Genomic DNA, 22,103 nt, shown 5'->3' on the forward strand with positions numbered 1-22,103 from the left:
ACTCCGAAGATCCAATTTAAATCAAAGGTTTGTAATACACAACGTCCCGATCTAATTCAAATGACTCACAAACATCAAATGATTCACAATATGCGCAATATCACAATATATTCACAAAACTTAGCTCACTAGTTTTATGACATTAACTGAAATAAGCAAAAGAGGGATGATGTTTTTTGAATCCTGTGAATTTTGCATGAAAGAGTATGTGCTTATTGAAAAAATGAAACTCATATTTCATTGATACATTGTCTTTCAATAATTCTTTTCAGCACTTTTCAGTAGTACCTCTTCAGGAATATTTCTATTTTTAAGGGGTTTCCAGGCCTCACATTTCAAAAAGTCAAATTCAATTACTTCACGCACTTTAAGCAACTTGTCTGAAGTCTGTGTTAAAGTTTTATATTTCAAAGAAATGCTGTTCTTTTGAACTTTCTATTAATCTAAAATCCTGAAAAAACTAAACTTTTTCTTCCCGCACAAAAATATAAGCATGTTTTTGAGCACCAAATCTGCATATCACAATGATTTCTGAAACACTGACGACTGGAGAGCTTTGCCATCACAGAAATAAATTTTAAATATATTTAAACAGACAAACAAAAAATACATTTTTACTGTATTTCTGATCAAATAAATGCAGACTTGGTGAGCATAAGAGACTTCAAAAACATTTTAGAAAAATGAACCGACCTCAGATTTTTGAAAGGTAGTTTAATATTAAGATTAATTTACTATATGAATTGTGGAAACTGTTGACTGCTGACTTCTATATAGGGCTTTTAATCAAGATTAAGACAATCAGACTCAGTTTGGCAATGACTGTGAAAAAAAAAGAAAAGGAAATTAGTCTGAGAGAGAAAAGACAGATTGACTGAGCAGACTCGGGTAGGGGGCTGTTTACTTTCCCAAGACTACTGGATTATACTTCGAGTGGGTTAAAAAGAAGTGAAAGAGACAAGCAGTGTGAGAAGAGAGGGTGCAAAGAGAAGGGTCTCATCCCTAATGTAAACATTTAGAAGATCTATTTAAAGAAAATAAACAGCACTATATCCTGGTGGTTCTCAGCCGCCTGTATCTGGGTTGAAGGTATGCAACCCAGTGTCTGCACTTGAGCCTCACCGAAACAGATGTCATGCTTAAGTTGAAAAGAAAAAAAAGAAACAAGGCTCTTCAGGCACTGCACTGGACAATCTCAAGACACTGAGGTGTCTCTTGTTCACACAAATCTGGTTTCACATTAAAAAAAAAAAAAGAAAAAAAAAAAGAACGATAAATTCAGAAAGCTGTTAGGTCATACCAGGAAAGTTCTGCCTCTTTGTTGAGCGTTGCTCGTGCGGCGAGTTTTGGTCCGCTCAACCTCATGACGATGTACCCAGCCCCTCAGCTCATGTGCTATCCTATAAATATGCAGAGCAGAAACATCATTTTAGATTTCATAAGATGTTAGATGGTAATATAAAAAAATTATGTCATTCAAAACTGTAGTTTTGTATAAGAAAGGTACGGTCAACAAGAATGTATCATTGTGGTCTTGTGAATTTTTGATGAATGGCTGGACATCATTTTTTTCAACATTTTTTACATTTTTAACAGCCATAATTTGTGCATGATACTGATTAATGAGGTTACAGGTGTGTGTTTATAGAGTATTTTACAACAGCTTTGAACATGACTAAGCCAATCATAATCAAGGAGCGGAACCGGTTTATAAAAAGCCGGTTTGATAGATGTTGGATTATTAAAAACAATTATTGCTACAATTATTTTTTACTGTCATTACAACGGAGCTCAGATGTTTATGCATCGTAACCATTGTTTAGGGCTATTTTAATAAAAATTCCTTTTTGGTTCAGTTCAGATTAGATCAGACTGGGCAAATCTGGGGCACTGCGGACCAGATGTTCTGTAATCTAATTCTGAGGAGAACTGGCTTGTCACAGAACTGCCAGATAGTACTAACACTTATTAAAATAGCACTTGAATATCAAAGAGGGGGTAAAATCAACTGATGCAAGTACTGACTTCATGCACTTGGTCCTGTTGACAGGTGGCTGGCAGGGAGGTGGAGTTCTGAAATACAGAGGATCCTTCACCACCATCAGAGCCTTCTGCTCAGATACCACATCCTCTAACCTACTAGAAAGAAAGAGAATAAAAACAAATAAAGACAGGAAAGTGTAACAAAGGAATGAATGAAAAATAGGGATCTTTATAAGGATGTTTTAATTCCTTGACAACGTAAGGAATTTTACAAGGCTCTTGTTTTAATCATCTCTTGATACACTGTTGGCGTAACATCTAAAAGAATACCATGTCTAAGTAAGCAAGCCAAGATAGTTCTTATCTTGTCTATGGGAAAAGACTGCATCTTTAAAATCTATAAATGAACACTGCCAACATTGTGCGCCAAGTTCGTGCTCAGCACAGGTACAGTGAACCTTTACTTAAAGCCAAGACATCATGAATGACAAAATACTAAATCTCCCAGATGTGGTCATTTACAGTTAAATGCAACAGCTTCAGAAAGCTAAGGAAACATGTGGCCTCTGAAATGACATCTCAAGCACTTCTGGCTGGGGATGAGTGACACTGAAGCTCTGGGAAGCTGGATCTATGTCTCACAGTCTTTGCTGACATAGAGAAGCTCATCTCACGGAAGAAGGGAAGTCTGGATTACTCTCTGTGGTCTCAAGAAGGAAATAAATTAAAACAGCAGACTAAACTGTTCTTAATATATTCAACGCTCAACAATAAAAAATACGTTGCATATGAAAAACTCTGGGCTAGTGGACACAGATCCAAACTCAGACTGGGACACAGGCAGCAAATTAAGGACACAACCCTTTAGGAATGTAATGCACATTATGTCGATGAATGATACAGGAGCAAGAGATTTCACTAAAGATTTGAAAACTCTTGCAGGTGTTTATGAGCTCCCTTTGGAAAACCAACATCTGGATCTCAATCTATATGCTTTCATTCATTCTCCAGTGCTGAATCCCATTTCCTGCTTTGCTCCCCAGATAGCTAAAAAACTAACCATCTCCAACAATCCAACCCTAGGATGACTTTCAAAGAACCAATTACACAGTTTATGCTGGAAGAGAAAACTTTAGTCCAGCGTAGGAACAGTTGTGCGTGGAAAAAACAGCAGAAATGGAAACACCAGAGAGTAAAGGACAAGGAAAGGAAATAAAAATGGTCCTAAAATTGAGCCTTGTGGAACACCACCTGTTTTCGACTCCAAAAAATTCTCACAGTCTTTGCAACGCTGGTGATCGTGTCTAACCCAAGCCCCAGGAGGTTTGAAACACGACCCCTGGGAGTGAAGTAACTCAAATTTGACTCAAATTTGATGAATGTCTTTGAGAAAACACAGATACAGGTTTTAAATGTAATCAAGTCTTCAAATATCTTTTAATGTGGTTTTTTTGAATTCCTATGAGTTTCATGTTGTTGAAGCAATTTTTTTAGACATGAGACATTGGATAAACATTGCCCTGGGTGAATAAAACAACTAACTTAGCTGACTGTACAGTCTTAGTATGTAAACCCATGTGTGGGGCAGAATAAGAGCCTTGTTCTCTTACGCAGGCATTTGGAAAGTCACTCAGCACCTGTGCTGACGTGTTTTCCAAAACATAAATGGACTCTGTAAGATATGATAGGTAAGGGCCTCAGGTGTTTCGAGCCATGACTAGGTGTTCGTGCAAAACTACAGAATAGTGTAACCTGTTCACATGGTTAGAGGGATCAGTCTGAGGCCTGTCTGACTCCAAGTTTCTCTCTGACTCTGGGGAAAAGCCCAGCAGGTGCCTGCCACTGAATGCAGGGGCAGCTGGAAATGTAGACCCTCTGTCTCCTCCAAGCAGACTGGGTGGAACACAAAAGGAAACAAAAAAAACAAGTCAGGATATTAAATAAACCTTCAAAAACACATTCCTTCGGCTTCCTTTAGAACAGATGCATATGGGTTGCAGTCAGGCTTTAGAAAAAGAATCTTACAATGGGACCACCAAGGGCTACCAAGTCCTATACAATTTTAAATTTAATGTGACCATTCATTTCCCAATCTGAAAGTGCAATCATTTTACAATCTATGACAAATTAAAATACAGAACTGGATTGAATAAATTATATACCTCATTGGACCCAAGTTGAAGACCAAGAAGACCATGACCGCCATAAGACACACAGCTCTCCGTTTTGGCGCGGTTGCTTTCAGCACAGAGTTCTTAAGAGGAAAGGAATGATAGTGAATGTTAACATTTCAAATCCAAAAATTTTTGGTAAAATGACATGACGATGTCAAAACAAATATTAGAAAATAAAACATGCATGGATGAAAAGTTCACAGTAAAAATGTTTATTATTTTACAAAAATAAGAGGGATCATACAAAATGCATGTTATTTTTATTTAGTACTGACCTGTATAAGATACATAAAAGACGTTTAGCCCACAAGAGAAACTAATAGTTGAATTGAATAAAAATGACCCCTTTTAAAAGTTAACATACAATTGATTCTTAATACTGTGTTGTTACCTGAATGATCCGCAATTGTGTGTTTTTTTGGGGTTTTTTTGGTTTAGTAATAGTTGTTCGTAAGTCCCTTGTTTGTCCTGAACAATTAAACTACCCACTGTTATTCAGAAAAATCCTTCAGGCCCCTTAATTTTTTTGTTTATTCAGCATTTCTGTGTATTTGAACCCTTTCCAATAATGATTGTATGATTTTCACACTGAGGACCACTGAGGGGACAAAAGGTTCAAACGCTCACTGATGCTTGAGAAGGAGAAACAATGCATTAAGAGCCAGGGGTGTAAACTTTTGAACAGAATGAAGATGTGTACATTTTGTGTGTACGAAGATCAACTTTAACTTTTTTTGCCTTCTGAGAAACATGTAAGTATCTTCTGTAGCTTTTGAAGGGCAGTGCTAACTGAAAAAAATATATTTAGGCAAAATAAGAAAAAAATACACATCTTCATTCTGTTCAAAAGTTTACACCCCTGGCTCTTAATGCGTTGTTTTTCCTTCTGAAGCATCAGTGAGAGTTTGAACCTTCTGTATGAGCCCTCTTTTTTTGCTAAAATAATGAACATTTTGCAGATTCTGCAAGGTGTATGTACATTTTTTAAAATCAGTTGTAGAACAGACACCAACCTCACTAATCAGGCCTTCCATTTGTCTTTTCAATGTGCCGTTTTCATTCTTCAGCTTCTCATTCTCTGACAGCGCCACCTTCAGACGGGCCTCCAGCGTCAGCAAATACTCCTTTTTCTTCTTCCGGGAGAGAGAAGCAGACTCTCTGTTCTTTATCATGCGCTGCTGTCTCCGAGATGCATTTGACTGTAGGAAGAAAAAAAAAAATTTGGTCAAAACTAGTAATTACACCAGTCTTTGTTCATGAGCCATATGACACGCGCAAGGTAGTTTGGCTGATGAACTTCCCCTCCACCACACAAATGAGATCTGTTTCAGGCATTTGTACCATGCCGTGCATGTCATGCCGACTGTTTGGCAACATGGTTGAGTCATTCTAAAGGTTGTTTATAGTGCACGCAAATTAGAAAAGTGATTGCAGCTAGGATTTCCTAGGATCCTAGGATTTTTGCACTAGCTGTCCCTTTTGTAAAGACAAATTGAGTACGGCTGGACATCTATATGTGCCTGTGGCCCCTATCCACACACACGCCACCTAAAGATAATAGCAGACAGGACCATCTGGCATACTGTCCAGTATAGAGGAATGTGAAGAGAGAGACTGACCTAATGTCCTATTTTCCATTTAAAGCAATATGAATGTTTCTGGCTCATTACATGCCAGAATTATAAGTGGAAAAATGAAGAAGAAAATTATTATCAAAAATAATGATGTAAATAAAACTAAAATCCATTATACCATCATAAACCCAGCTTTATGATACACTACTGTTCAAAAAAAAAGTTTAGTTTTTTTTTTAACAAATTGCTTTTAATGAGCAATAACTTATTATTAATCAAATAATCCTTAAAATACACTGCAAAAATGCTTTTCTTACTTAGATTTATCTTATTTCCAGCCAAAATATCTAAATTCTTAAATCAAGAAGGATTTTCTAGACATGTAAAAAATAATTGTCTTGTTTTCTAAAGAAACAAGTAACAATAAGGTGCGCTTTGTTTGAAACAGGCAAAACAATCTGCCAATGGGGTAAGAAAAATAATCTTGTTTTTGCTTGTTCTAAGCAAAAACTCACTTAATTTTGACTTGTTTTTTCTGAAAACAAGAAAATTATTTTTACTTGTCTAGAAAATCCTTCTTGATTTAAGAATGTTTAGATATTTTGGCTGGAAACAATACAAAAATCTAAAAAAGAAAAGCATTTTTTGCAGTGTAAGTGACAGCTTAGGCAAGCATAAGAGACTGTTTCTTTTAAGAAAATGTTTCTTTTTAAAACATTTTAAAATATTACTAACCCCAAACTTTTCTTGGGGTTGTTTGAGGGATTTCAGCTTTCTTCATTTAAGTATATGGCAGTTGTAACTGGATATCGCTTATTCACCGCTGTTAGTCATACAATATGGTTCTGACAAATGAATCAAAAATTTTAAAAAACAACTTCATTTCCTAGGCCCAGCCATAACAATGACATATTCTCACAACTTTAAACTAAGTGATGAATTTATGTGTGCTCCACATTAACAATGTTCTGGAACAGGATTAAAACTCTTACCCAATTAAACATAGTTAATTAAGCTTACATAAGCAGGGTCTGCACATAATCAAACCGCCCAGACCTGACAAAACTCAAAGGTCATATGCTCGCAGCAGACATGTTTGAGAACAAACCCCACCCTGAAGAAAGGAGAAAGACTAAGGTGAACAAAAGAACTTTACTGCAATAGACTAAAGGGGGAAACCGAGACCACTAGTGGGGTGGGGTGGACCGTTCTCACAGCCAGACCATTTAAAGACTGTGGCCTAATAGTCCTGGTGATTAAACTGCTTGGTTTTTCATGTGCCTGTTTGTGCTTCCATCTCATGAGAAAGCTCTCCTAAAACCGGGAACCGGGCCACGGCCAGGGCCTGGGAATGAATAACATGTTTGGTTACAAGAGTGTGGGGTGCCATCACCATGGCAATCGAATCGGGATGGAGGGGAGGGATTGGTGGATGTTGGCACAGCTCACCAAAATTCAGGATTACTAAGGATTTATGCAGAAACAATATATGACTGAGGGAATGTCCTTTAGTCAAAACCTCAGTATATTCAAACCAAGCGTCTATCACCATACACTCAGACAAATGGCTGCCACTTGATACATTTATAAATGCATTTATTTATGCCATAAGGAAACTAATTTCTGCCACTGAATATAAAATAAAAAAGGTAATTGTGACCTTTCTTCTTTTTTCCCCTTAAAATTGTGATATAAACTTGCAATTGCAATAAACACAATTGAGATAAACACAATTCTAAGAAATTAAGTCAGAACGGCGTGAAATAAACTTGCAGTTCTGACTTTTTTCCCCTCAGAATTGCGAGATATAAACTCACAATTCTAACTTTTTACTCTGAATAGTACATTTATGACTCGTAATTGACTTTTTTTTTCAGAATTGAGTTGAGTCATTGTGAGATATAAACTTGCAATTCTGAGGACACATCAGTCTTTCCCTCAAAATTGGACTTTATAACTCGAAATTGTGAGCTTATATCTCACAATTCTGAGAAAAAAGTCAGAACTGTGAGAAAAAAAAAAAAAGTACGAGTTGCGAAATACAAACTCTCAAGGAAAAAAAAAAGTTAGAAACGCAATTGTGAGATACAAACCCGCAATTGCGGGAAAAATATTTGAATCTCGCAATTCTTGTGAATCAGTGACAATTCTTTGAAAAAAAGTCAGATCTGTGAGAAAAAAAAGGTGCAATTTGCGAGATATAAACACGCAACTGCCAGAAAAGTTCTTCTCTCGCAATTCTGAATTTTCTTTCTTGCAATTTTGAGTTTGTATCACACAATTCTGAGAAAAAGTCAGAATTGTGAGAATTTTTTTTTTTACAAATTGTGAGATACAAACACACAATTGCAGGAAAAATGTTTTGTCTCGCAATTTTGACTTTATAACACACAATTGCGAGTTCTTAAGTCAAAATTGTGAGATATAACCTCACAATTTTGAGCCTTTTTTCCTTCAAAATTGGACTTGATAACTTGCAATTGCGAGCTTATATCTCACAATTCTGAGAAAAAAAGTTTTAATCTCGCAGTTCTGACTTTATAATACACAAATGCAAGTTATAACGTCAAAATTGTGAAATATAAACTCACAATTCTGAGAACCTATCAGTCTTTTTTACCCTCAAAACCGAACTTTATAACTTGCAATTGCAGGCTTATCTCTGACAATTCTTAGAAAAAAATTCAGACAAACTTGCAATTGTGAGAATTCTGCAATTCTGACTTTATTTCTCATAATTTTGAGTGTATATCACACAATTCTGAGAAAAGGTCAGAATTGCAAGAAGAAAAAAAATTGCGAGATGCAAACTCGCAACTGCCAGAAAAATATTTTTATCTCGCAATTCTGACTTTATAACACGCAACTGCGAGTTCTTATGTCAAAATTATACGATATAACAATCTCTCAATTCTGAGAACACAGTGACAATTCTGAGAAAAAAAAGTCAGATCTGCAAAAAAAAAAAAAGAAAGTACAAATTGCGAGATGCAAACAAATGCGAGAAAAAAGTTATCATCTTGCAATTCTGACTTTCTCACAATTTTGAGTTTATGCAATTGCGAGTTCTTATTTCAAAATTATAAGAAATTCTTTTTTCCCCCTAAAACTGGACTTGGTAACTTGCAATTGTGAGCTTATATCTCACAATTTGGAGAAAAAAAGTTATCTTGCAGTTCTAACTTTATAACACACAAATGTGAGTTATTACATCAAAATTGTAAAATATAAACTCGCAATTTCTGAGAACCTATCAGTCTTTTTCCCCCTCAAAATGTAACTTTATAACTTGCAATTGCGAGCTTATCTCTGACCATTTTGAGAAAAAAGGCAGAACTGCGAGAAAAAAAATACAAATTGCGAGATACAAACTCAAAATTGCAAGAAAAAGTCAGAATTGCAAGATACAAACTTGCAATTGTGAGAACAGTTATCATCTCGCAATTCTGACTTCTCATAATGTTGAGTGTATATCACACAATTCTGAGAAAAAAAGTCGGGGAAAAAGAAAAAAAAAAAAAAAGTACAAACTGCGAAATACAAACTTGCAATTCCTTCGTGAATTTATTTGTTAGCTCATGGTTATCCAAATTCACAAAGCTGATACAGCATGATTTCACCAAAATGACTGTTGAAAATGAGCTTGAAAGCTGCTTTGTTTGGCATTGCCTTTAGGAGATCAGAGTTTATTTTACCCCAAGGAATCTGCTTTAGAAAAGATGTGCTTAAGTGAGTCACTCATAATACTGAGTGTCGTGAGAAAAACACAAAAATGAATGTAGCATTATTTTATATGTTCTTAGAAAAGTGCTTTAGAAAACAAACAAACAAACAAACTTCAACACATTCGCCTGGTGTGTCTAACTCACAAGAATTTCAGATCAAATAGTCTCTAAATCTGCATTCTAGACCAATATACACAACCAAATCTATAATTAAAGGAACAATTTACCCTGGAATGAAAAATGTGTCATTTTTAACTCACCCTCAAGTTGTTCCAAACCCATACGTTGATATTTTTCCATGGAACACAAATGCAGATTTTTTTACAGAATCTACTCACATGTCCTTTCCATTCAACGATAGATCACAGCGACCAAAAAGTACTATTAAAGCACCATAAAAGTAGTCCATCCTTTTTATGTCTTGGCAGGTATGTAACTATCTATTAGCGGAAAGTAGGTGATATATAACTTTTATGGGGTTAACAGTCTGACGATTGGGGTAATGATCGGATTCACAGAGTTGCTCAGATCATACTCCTTCCTTATTACTAAGTAACTGCTAGTTAAATCAAGGCAGACTATAATTATTTAATATCTAAAGTTAATAATATAAACTACATTTACTACAACGTTCTACATTTTCACAGCCATGGCATTTTTTAAAGAAATTAATACTTTCAGTCAGCGAGAGTGTATTCAATTAATAGAAACTGACATTAAAGATAAGTATAATGTTACAAAAGATTACCATTTCAAATAATTGCTGTTCTTTTGAACGCTCTATTCGTCAAAGAATCCTGAAAAATGTACTACGTTTTCCACTAAAAACATAAGCACACCAAATCAAAGCACACAAATGATTTCTGAAGGATCATGTGGCACTGAAGACTGGCTGCTGAAAATTCAGCTTTGCCATCACATAAATAAATTACATTTTTAAATATGTTGAAATAGAAAAGTTATTTGAAATTGTAAAAACATTTCACAATATTACAGTTTTTACTGTATCTTGTCAAATTAGCTTAGTCTTGCTGCGCAATAAACAAATACCGGCTAATTAATCTGTTAGGTAACGTATCGGTTTATTAATAGTGTGTAAAAGAAAAGCCTAAAGAGTCTCAGGCTACAGTCTACTGGGACAGGGAACTAAAATCTGCTTGACGCTGCACAGACTGTCTTGCCAAAGACCATTAATCTTAAACTGCTATAACAAAGCATTACATACAATCTGGTACACCGTCATCAGCACTCAGCTGTTTCAAACATCCCAAGCCGCAATAACTCACAAGCCGCCATACATAAACACGCATACCCTCAAAAGACACCTGCCCCACCTGCCAGTTTTACTGTTGCACTGCAATTCCTCCTAAACCCCCTCAAACCCAAAAAATCTCCTCTGAGGCCAAACCACAAGCAGCCCTAGTTAAACCACAGCTGTGCTAACCCTCAACAAATACACACACTCAACAGCTCTCTATGGGCTGTGACAGCTTCAATGGGCCTTCGCATTTTACCACTAAACGATCATGACATTAGCACTGGCTTAAAAAAAAGCCAGGAAAGATAAACATAGACTGTGATTTATTTTGAATCTACTTGCCTTTAAATTTATTGCCATCAAAGTGAAGACAACATTTTCTCTCATGAAACCTGTTGGCTTTTAACTGAGGGATACAATCCACTAAATAAATAAACAGTTAAACGGCAATCCTTACGTCACTGTCTGACATGGGTGGGTTGGCGTTATTATTTTAACTATTAGTCATATCTGTACGTAAAAACAAACCCAAAGAAATAAGCATAATTGTTTAGATTGTAAATATTATCTATACAGTTGAAGTCAAAATTTTACCAAATAAGAGGGATCATACAAAATGCATGTTATTTTTTATTTAGTACTGACCTGAATAAGATATTTCACATAAAAGACATTTAGTGCAAAAAAAGAAAATTATGTGATAGTTGTTAATGAGTCCCTTGTTTGTCCTGAACAGTTCTTCAGAAAAATCCTTTAGATCCCACAAATTATTTTTTTCAGCATTTTTGTGTTTCCAACAATGACTGTATGATTTTAAGATCCAACTTTACACACTTAGGACAACTGAGGGACTCATATGCAACTATTACAAAAGGTTTAAACGCTCACTGATGCTTCAGAAGGAAACACGATGCATTAAGAGCCGGGGGTGTAAACTTTTTGAATTTGACATCAGGGTAAATTTAACTTATTTTGTCTTCTGGGAAACATGCAAGTATCTTCTGTAGTTTCTGAAGGCCAGTACCAAATGAAAAAAAAAAAACATGATATTTAGGCAAAATAAGAAAAAAATAAACACATCTTCATTCTGTTCAAAAGTTTACACCCCTTGCTCTTAATGCATTGTGTTTCATTCTGAAGCATCAGTGAGTGTTCAAACCTTCCATAATAGTTGTATATGAGTCCCTTAGTTGTCCTCAGTGTGAAAAGATGGATCACAAATACATACAGTCATTGTTGGGAAGGGTTAAAATACACAAAAGTTCTGAAAAAGCAAAGAATTTGTGGAACCTGAAAGATTTTTCTGAAGAACAGCAGGCAGTTTAACTGTTCAGGACAAACAAGGGACTCATGGACAACTATCAATAAATAAAAACACAGCTGTGGATCATTCAGGTAACAACACAGTATTAAGAATCAAGTGTATGTAAACTTTTGAACTGGGTAATTCTTATAAATTAAACTATTATTTTCATTTGTAAATGTCTTTTACATGAAATATCTTATTCAGGTCAGTACTAAATAAAAAAAGTAGCATGCATTTTGTATGATCCATCTTATTTTGGTAAATAATTAACATTTTGCAGATTCTGCAAGGTGTATGTAAACGTTTGACTTCAACTGTATATTTTTAAATATATATGATCCTGCAAGCAGGAAAAAAAATCCTCATCCTTGAGCCCGATTACATAAGATGTATGGAATGCAAAAAAGGCATCACTTCATTTTTTCCTTCCTCTCTGCATAGTGTGACCTGCATAAGTGTGAGCGTTCATGCATGAGCGTGTGTGTGTGTGTGTGTGTGTGTGTGTGTGTGTGTGTGTGTGTGTGTGTGTGTGTGTTTGCCACGTAAGAGTACAATAAAGAGTCTGGAGCTCAGAATAAAGGACAAAAACAGAAGCAGGAGAGAGAGGAGAGTGAACATGTGGCTGCGCTCTGCTAAGTTTTTTTTTTTTTTGAAAGCCAACAGACGTTGAGGCTACAGCGTCTTTCATCATATTCCTCTTAACATCAGATCCATCTAGTGCAGTCATTGCTTACATACTAAACACAATTAGATATTCTGTAGAATTTAAACCCAATTCACAAGTCCAAACACAGCATTTAAGTGTACATTTGAAACTTATTTTGGAGAATTTGATATTTCTAAATTATAATTACAGACTATCATAAAATCTGAAACCTGCAGAACTGCGACATGCAAAGAAGATGTGGACTTTACAAGGAAACCGCTGGTGTATATGGGGACAATAACTGTTGCTATAAATGTGCGAAGTTGTTTTGCTTCTCTTTCTGCCCAGACATTCACGACCAAGTCTAAATGACAGCTTATGTGAACTGAATACATTGAACAGTGTGTATAAAATCACACAAGCCACATAAACGTGCAGATGGGAATGAAACGCACATGCATGGGGCTGCTGCACAGCTGATACTAATCCACGCACCATGGGAGCTTTAAACATTTGAATTTTATATACGTGGTCCATTCAGTTGAGCAACACCAGAGCAGTAAACGCTCATTCACAACAACTGTGCTACGCCACATTGAGTTTTTAATGGCATGTTCTAAATAACGCTTCCGTGCATGCAATAAAATAAGTTATGAATGGATATCCTGGTGATATAGCATTTTTTTTCCTGCCATATGTGCTAAATAATTATTGCAATGTAAATATTAGAATATAATGATATTATCGCACTAATAAATGCAAAAGTGAGTCATATGACTCCTGTGGCGTCATTATTGGGGCGAAGGCTCTAAGACAACGTACTGCCCACATAGTTGGGACAATGAATCACGCCATGACCATGATAATGAAGATTATGATAATTAAGATGCATCATTATGATACTTAAATTATTTTAATTAAACATACTGTTGACAAAAATCAAAGATGAGAAAAAAAACACTACAAGGACACAACGCTAAATGTATAAATACTGATGATGTGAATATGTAAATACCATAACAACACTATATAAAAACATTTAAACAAATTAGGGCTGTCACTAACGATTATTTTGGTAATCAAGTAATCCAACGATTTATCTCTGACGATTAATCGAGTAATCGGATAATTATAATTTAAAAATAAAGGTTTGAGGCAGTAAAAATAGACCGAAGCCTTTGAAATGACTTAAAAAGCAAATATAATAGCAATGAAGCAATAATAATTAGTTTAAACTAAGTATCAAAAGTAAGTTATCATGTGGTTTTATTAAACAAAGCTGTTAAAATACATATCGTTTTATAAATAATAGAGCTAATGCTGAAATTTTCAGATAATGTACTCACACCATTATCATCAAAGATGTTCTTTCTTTCTTCAGTCGTAAAGAAATTACGTTTTTTGAGGAAAACATTTCAGGAATTATCCACATACAGTGGACTTCTATGGTTCCCACGAATTTGAACTTGCAAGATGCAGTTTCAATGCAGCTTCAAAGGGCTCTAAACGATCCCAGCCGAGGAATAAGGGTCTTATCTAGCGAAACAATCGGTCATGACTGAAGAAAGAAAGTCATGAACATCTTGGATGACAACAGGGTGAGCACATTTTCTGTAAATTTTTATTCTGGAGGTGAACTACTCCTTAAATATTGACAATAAACAACATTTAGTTCAAATGTCCACTTATTCTTTAATATTTGGCTATTTCTTTACAACAGAATGCTACAGCCACTGTCATTTCTTGAATATGTGGACATCAAAAAGTGTAAACTCAGAGTGAGGGTTTAAGCTTTTATTCTGAAATCGCGATGAACAGTTAGCATATTGAGAAAGATATTATTGATGTATTCTCCTGTGTTCGTGTAGGTTTACAAATTATTTACCTTACAAATCTGACGAAATGGTGAACGTTGCATTCCCAGATAAACGTTATAGTAAATCTAAACTCACAACTATATGCAAAGATGGAGTTAAGATAGACACGTTCCACACATGCAAATGATAACAGTTTGTGTGGAGCAGCATTTACTGTGAACGGAGCCTCTCTGATACACACGTACATAACCTACACGCATGTAAATAATTAAAGAGTATATATTAAAACTGCATTGCATATATTAATTTAATTTAATTTAATTTAATTTGAAATTACAATAGAATTATGCTTTATTATGATTTTTAAATAGGTTCAATATATCATGCAGCCTCGGATGTTTTTCATGGATTCTCGTCCGTGGAATGCGCCAAATATACTCATATTTCAGGAGCTCAGTTTTCACATGCTGTATAAAAATGACTAAATCAATGTTTACATGACTGCATTCTTGAACATTTGTGTCATTTTAGACAGTCACTAAATGAAGCATTGTATTTGTTCACTAAATTTACTATATGCCATGTGTCAAACAACATTACATGATGAAATACTGTCTAAATTTAAGGCGCATTTTCATCAAAAGACAAAAACCATGAATAAAACTAAGTAAACGATTAGGCTGTTTACATATTTCACTTTAAAACATTTGACAGGGGTTTTATCTGATTGACTGTGATTTCTCACACAGAACTGTAATTAAAAAGTCTGATACTAAGCAGTAATTTCTGACATTACCCAGCGATGTTTACTACATAAAAGGTCTGTGTTTATCAGTACTTCTATGGAGGTCCGTTCCCTCACTGTTCTCTCCTAATCAGTGCCACCCAATCTATAAATGAACCAAACTTATACACACAGGTGCTCTTTTTACTTTTTTCTTTTTTTAATTCAGAGAACTTAAAAATTGAAAAGAGCCAGGAATGAAAGCTGTAATAACCCCCAATGTGGAAAGACAGAGAGTAATCCTGAACTCTATTTAATTAATCTAAGGTCAGTTGAATCTACAGTATGTTGGAACAAACAGTCTAATGGAAAATAATGAGAGCATGAGCTCACTGCTGGCCAGTTGCTAGAGACACAGCAACATACTGTGAAATATTATTACAATTTTAAAAAAAAAAGGGTTTTCAACAAGTGCTTTATGACCCCTAGGGAGTCCACAGCAGTACTGCAGGGAATCTGTTAATTATTGTTTAGTCTCATTTTTTTATATAAAAAAGTGACAAATACAATAAACACCTTTACATTGTATATTAGGACAACTTAAGACTGTATTTTTTAAGTGAAAAGATGATTCTAGTAAATGTAAGGATCATAAAAATATTGAAATACATAAACATGGTATTGCATGCATGTTATTTCAGGCCACATTTAAAAAAAAATTGACTTTGTTTCTTTATCCGACGTTATCCTTACTACAGAAATATGTCCGCTTCTCACCTAGAGGTCTTAATGTGTGTCTCTCTCCTATTTCTACCATAACAGCCCCTCCTCCTCCCTCAACTTTAAACAGAGTCTAATTTCTCACATCTGGGAAAGGCTTTTCGCTGATGTCAGGACAGCACATATGGAAGAACACATGCTTTTGATTAAGAAACCATTTGATGAGTAAATACAATCAAAGTAAGACCAGATCCATGGTCATTCAGGTTCCCTTTTCTGGTCTCCATATTTATTTAAAGTCGCAGTGTGTAATTCACACAACTAGCACTAATAAACATTAAATATTATTATCAAACAGGTTTCCAAATCACCTCATCCTACTGTACAGAAATACAATAAGTCCCACCCCAAACTCACCCTATTGGTCGAGCCGGTGTTGCCATGTCGAGACACCCAAACAAACAGAGCAATGTGGAAAGTACTACACAGTCACACTTCTTGGGAATGTCAATCAATTTAAATTTTTTGGAGAGGAAATCACGCAGCAGTAGTTATAGATCCTTGAGCAAATACACTAGAATTAGAAACTGATGCTACAGTAAGTATTACAGAGACGCAGTACTATTCCTGGGTTTCTTCCATACTGAAACTACACACATCTGAACATTATATATGTCTAAAAGATAATGGTTTAAGACCATTAAATGTTACTGTTACCATATAATTCCTGGAAAGTTTGAGAATTTATAACCAGTAAAAGACTTTTATACACTACTGTTCAACATTTCAAGGTCAGTTACCCTTTTTTTTGGGTGGGGGAAAAAAAAACTTTTAGTTTAAAACTTGACAAACAAGCTTTAAATTATATTTATAATGTATAATTTTTCTAACATACAAAAAACAGTTTCCACTAAAAATATTAAGCAGCTCAACTCTAAATAGAGAAATGTTATTTTAAATATAAACATTACTTTATATAAAAAAAAACACAGACAGTAACTTTATTTTGAAACTATGTCTGTATGTCAGTTTTTGAACAGTGAGCCAGCATTTATTTGATCCAAAGTGCAACAAACAGTAAAATTCTGAAATATTTTCACTATTTAAAACATCTGCTTTCTATTTCAATATATTTTAAAAATCTGATTTTTTTTAGCAACATTGCTCCAGTCAAACGATCCTTCAGAAATCACTCTAATATTTAGATTTGCTGCTTAAAAAACACTTATTATTACTATTATGTTAAAAACAGTTGAGTATATTTTTTTCAGGTTTCTTTAATGTATAGAAGGTTCAGAAGAACAGCATTTATCCGAAATAAAAAAATCTTTTGTAACGTTATATATGCCTTTATCATCACTTTTGATCAATTTAAAGCATCCTTGCTAAATAAAAGTATTAATATCTATAATTTCTTACCCCCCCCAAAAAAACAAAAGCTGACTCCAAGCTTTTGCATGGTATAGTGTACAATGTCACAAAAAGCTTTTTATTTCAGATAAATGCTGATCTTTGGATCTTTCTATTTATTAAAGAATCCTGAAAAAAAAAAATGTACTCAACTGTTTTAAATATTGTTAATAATAAAAATAATAAATATTCTTGAACAGCAAGTCTGCATATTAGAATGATTTCTGAAGGATCATGTGATCTTGAAGACTGGAGTAATGATGCTAAAATTTTAGATTTAATCACAGGAATAAATTACATTTTAAAATATATTCAAATAGAAAGTAGTTATTTTAAATAGTACAAATATTTCACAATATTACTGCTTTTGCTGTATTTTGGATGTGCCTTGGTGAGCAGAAGAGAATTCTTTAAATCATTAAAAGGTTACACTAATTATTTAATTATGTGTTTAATCATGAATATTAGTGTATTGTCATCACAACCTAAGAAAATACTATATTATTACAAAAAGTGGCTGTTGGGTTTTTGTATGTGGGCCCAAGTGTTCTTGTTACAAGGTACTTTGGATGAGAGCAAGTTTTTGTAGCAATAAAAAATGTTCACAATGAGGCCATGCAAAAGTTATTGCTATAAAAACTCAAATATTTGCAAACACTTCAATAAATATTTGCACAGAGATTATTATGACTGCAAACTACACTTGCAATCAAATATACAAGACAAATCATGTTGGCTTGTACATCAGTCCACTGCCAACAAAATGGCTGCTCTTCTGATCTCTTTATTTTACAAGTCATTTGACACCAAAAAAACAAAAACAAATTTTATGTGAAATACCACCAAGGCTTTTACTTTCACTGTGCATCTGGCTTTGTGAAAAACTCAATCCTCATCACAGCTCTTATTTGGAGCAGATATGGACCTGAGACAACTGCACGCTAAATAGGGAGGTGCAAATTCTTGAATTGTAGTGTGCTTTAAAAAAATAATAATAATTAGTTGGTGAGCTGCCATGAATGAATTGGCTTAGCAATGGTGCCGCCTAAAAGCTGTCCGCACATTACCAATGCTGCTAAAAATATCAAAACTGAGCTCCGTTGGAACAAGCTGAATGACAGCTGACTGGAACCATATGCAGTGATGATTAAGAATCACAAACTACATCTAAAGCAGCCTTAACCAATTTAATACTATTTGAACAGATCATCTTGACAGCGATTTTGCATTTGTGTAGAAACTTACATCATCATCAGGGGTGGAATTCTGCAGTGTCATGGCGACCATAGGAGATGCTGTTACCGGAGCAACAACAGAGACAGATCTGTCCTGAGCCAGTGTTGGCACTGTGACTATGTGCGTGGGCACTGCCTGAGGCGGTTGAAGCTGGACAACCTGAGTAGGCTGAGAAAGCAGCATTCGCTGACCTGCAAGAGAAACAGAGACTGTTTAAACACTTCACCATACAAATTAAAGGAGTTCATGTCCAAAATGAAAATTTCCTGATCATTTACTCACCCCCTTAATTTCTTTCTTCAGTCAAAAAGAAATAAAGGTTAAGGAAAACATTCCAGGATTTTATTCATATAGTGGACTTCAATGGGAGCAAACATGTTAAAGGTCCAAATAGTAGTTTTAATGCAGGGCTCTACACGATCCCAGGCAAGGAATAAGGGCCTTATTTAGCAAAACGATTGGTCATTTAAGAAAAATATACATTTATATACTTTTTAACCACATTATTTGATCCCCTGCTGATTTTGTACGTTTGCCCACTGACAAAGAAATGATCAGTCTATAATTTTAATGGTAGGTTTATTTTAACCGTGAGAGACAGGATAACAACAAAAATATCCAAAAGTTATAAAATGATTTGCATTTTAATGAGTGAAATAAGTATTCGATCCCCTATCAATCAGAAAGATTTATGGTTCCCAGGTGTCTTTTATACAGGTAACAAACTGAGATAATCTTAATGTTACCTGTATTAAAGACACCTGTCCACTGAGGCAATCAATCAATCAATCAATCAATCAGATTGCAAACTCTCCACCATGGCCAAGACTAAAGAGCTGTCCAAGGATGTCAGAGACAAGATTGTAGACCTACACAAGGCTGGAAAAGCAAACAGCTTGGTGAGAAGGTGACAACAGTTGGTGTAATTAGTCACAAATGAAAGAAACACAAAATAACTGTCAATCTCCCTTGGTCTGGGGCTCAATTTCAGTTTCAATGATAATGAGAACAGTGAGGAATCAGCCCAGAACTAGACAGGAGGATCTTGTCAATGATCCCAAGGAAGCTGGGACCATAGTCACCAAGAAAAAAAAATGATAAGACACTACGCCGTAAAGGACCGAAATACTGCCGAGCCTGGAACGCCCCTGCTTAAGAAAGCACATGTACAGGCCCGTCTGAAGTTTGCCAATGAACATCTGAATGATTCAGAGGAGAACTGGGTGAAAGTGTTGTGGTCAGATGAGCTCTTTGGCATCAACTCAACTCGCCGTGTTTGGAGGAAGGCTGGCTATTACCTCAAGAACACACTTTCCCAATGTCAAACATGGAGGTGGAAACATTATGCTTTGGGGGTGTTTTTCTGCTAAGGGGACAGGACAACTGCATCTCATCAAAGGGACGATGGACGGGGCTATGTACTGTCAAATCTTGGGTGAGAACCTCCTTCCCTGAAGGAGCTGAAGGTTCGAGTTCCCAAATGTCAGCCCCGAAGCCTTAATGATTTGGAGAGGATATGCAAAGAGGAGTGAGACAAAATCATTTCTGAGATGTGTGCAAACCTGGTAGCCAACTACAAGAAACGTCTGACCTCTGTGATTGCCAACAAGGGTTTTGCCACCAAGTACTAAGTCATGTTTTGCCAAGGGGTCAAATACTTATTTTACTCATTAAAATGCAAATCAATTCAGAACTTTTTTTAAATCCTAGATTTTTTTGTTGTTATTCTGTCTCTGACTGTTCAAACCAACCTACCATTAAAAATATAGACTGATCATCGTGGCATTGTGTAGAGACCTCTGAAGCTGCACTGAAACTGCAATTTGGACCACAATGAAGTCCACTATAATTCCTGAAATGTTTTCCTCAAAAACCTTAATTTATTTTTGACTGAAGAAACATCTTGGATGACATGGGGTAAATAATCAGGAAACTTCTCCTTTAAGAAATGTGTTGAGTCCAACTTGTTGCTATTTTCTTCACCTTTACGGCATTTACGGATCATTAATCTCTCCGAAAGTAAAGTTTTCACAGCATAAAGTAGTTTAAAAACCTGAGAAAAACAGTTTTAATCACAAAGGAAACAGTTGTGCTAAGCACCATCCTTCACCCAGAGCTAAACACGTCACCTCCAGGTAACACAGACAAACAAAATTTGTCAGGCATGACGGGTTGCTGTTGGTGTTGAGTTAAATGAGAGGAATTTGCGGTGGCTCCCTGGCAGGGGTCATTCCGAACCACTTCCAATCTCTCAGCCACCCACTGACTTACCCATCAGTCTTCCAACAAACTACAATTAAGCTCGCATCAAATCTCTGCAGTTAGCCAGAAAATAATTACTGTAGCAGAACGCAATCAGTTCAAAGTGCACTTCCACAATGTTTCGCACAGATGGATTCGATACATATATACGCAGCTTGTGACAGTTCTCTCTTTGCGCAAAAGACTCCTGCTAAGAAAACAAGAAAAATATTGTAGTGCTTTGTGTGACGTAACATTTAGAAACCAAACTGGACCAAGAAACTGGTCGCACAGTTCTCAGAAATTGAGTGAGGAGTGATTGTTTGGGCACAATGGAGTACAGTGATTTGTAACATTAAGTCTCTAGTGTTTCAGATAAGATGTGTACAGGATAAGATTTTTCTGAAGAGAACTCAGGCTGCTCTTGTCTTCTGCTTCACTTGTGTTTCCAGGTGTGTGAGGTAAGCGTTTATACTATGCATGAGAAAACGGATACTGAAGCTTGCTGATTCCTGACAGCCCGATGACATTAAACATTAAACACTCAAGACATTAAACAGAGTCACCCATCAGTGAACTCAGAAAGCCTTTTCCTACTGTGCTCATAATAAATCAGTATTGACTAAAGTAAGTCTCTTCTGCTCAACACGCCTGCATTTATTTGATTTAAAGTATAGCAAAAACATTTAAATTTTGAAAAATATTTTCACTATTTAAAATAACTGTTTTCTATTTTAATACATTTTAAAATGCCTTCAGAAATCATTCTAATATGCTGATTTACTGCTCAAAACACATTTATTATTATTATTATTATTATTATTATTATTATTATTATTGTTAAAAGCAGCTGAGTAGAATTTTTTTCAGGCTTCTTTGATGAATAGAAAGCTTGGAAGAACAGCATTTATCTTTTTTAACATTATAAATGTCTTTATCATCAATTTAAAACAACCTTGCTAAATAAAAGTATTCATTTTTATCATTTCTTTCCCAAAAAATAAAAAATAAAATTATACTGACTCCAAGCTTTTGAATGGTACAGTGTATAATGTTATAAAAGCTTATTATTTCAGATAAATGCTGATTTTTGGGTCTTTCTAATTATCGAAGAATAAACAAAAAAATACACTTTTTTAGATATTGAAATATTGATATATTGGTTTTAAATATTGATAATAATGATAATAATAAGAATATTAGAATGATTTCTGAAGGATCATGTGACACTGAAGACTGGAGTAATGATGCTGAAAATGTAACACTGATCAAAGAAATAAATTACATTT

At 35.1% G+C, this 22,103-nt stretch overlaps 1 protein-coding gene across 4 annotated transcripts in view; it reads right to left on the bottom strand.

The window, feature by feature from the left end:
* atf6 (activating transcription factor 6) overlaps nucleotides 1-22,103 on the bottom strand; it is a 51,225-nt gene that overhangs the window by 23,653 nt on the left and 5,469 nt on the right. For 2 of the 4 annotated variants that reach the window (XM_073853229.1, XM_073853227.1), the window contains exons 7-12: nucleotides 18,583-18,764; nucleotides 5,171-5,356; nucleotides 4,146-4,237; nucleotides 3,736-3,876; nucleotides 2,026-2,136; nucleotides 1,301-1,400 (exon numbers count right to left, since the gene is read on the bottom strand). In XM_073853229.1, the coding sequence (XP_073709330.1) occupies nucleotides 1,301-1,400; nucleotides 2,026-2,136; nucleotides 3,736-3,876; nucleotides 4,146-4,237; nucleotides 5,171-5,356; nucleotides 18,583-18,764 (812 nt within the window). Of the gene's footprint in view, nucleotides 1-1,300; nucleotides 1,401-2,025; nucleotides 2,140-3,735; nucleotides 3,877-4,145; nucleotides 4,238-5,170; nucleotides 5,357-18,582; nucleotides 18,765-22,103 lie in introns of all 4 variants that reach the window. The other 2 variants (XM_073853228.1, XM_073853226.1) reach the window with 1 other exon arrangement.

Source organism: Garra rufa, chromosome 13 (genome assembly GCF_049309525.1).
Source record: "Garra rufa chromosome 13, GarRuf1.0, whole genome shotgun sequence".
Lineage (NCBI taxonomy): Eukaryota > Metazoa > Chordata > Actinopteri > Cypriniformes > Cyprinidae > Garra > Garra rufa.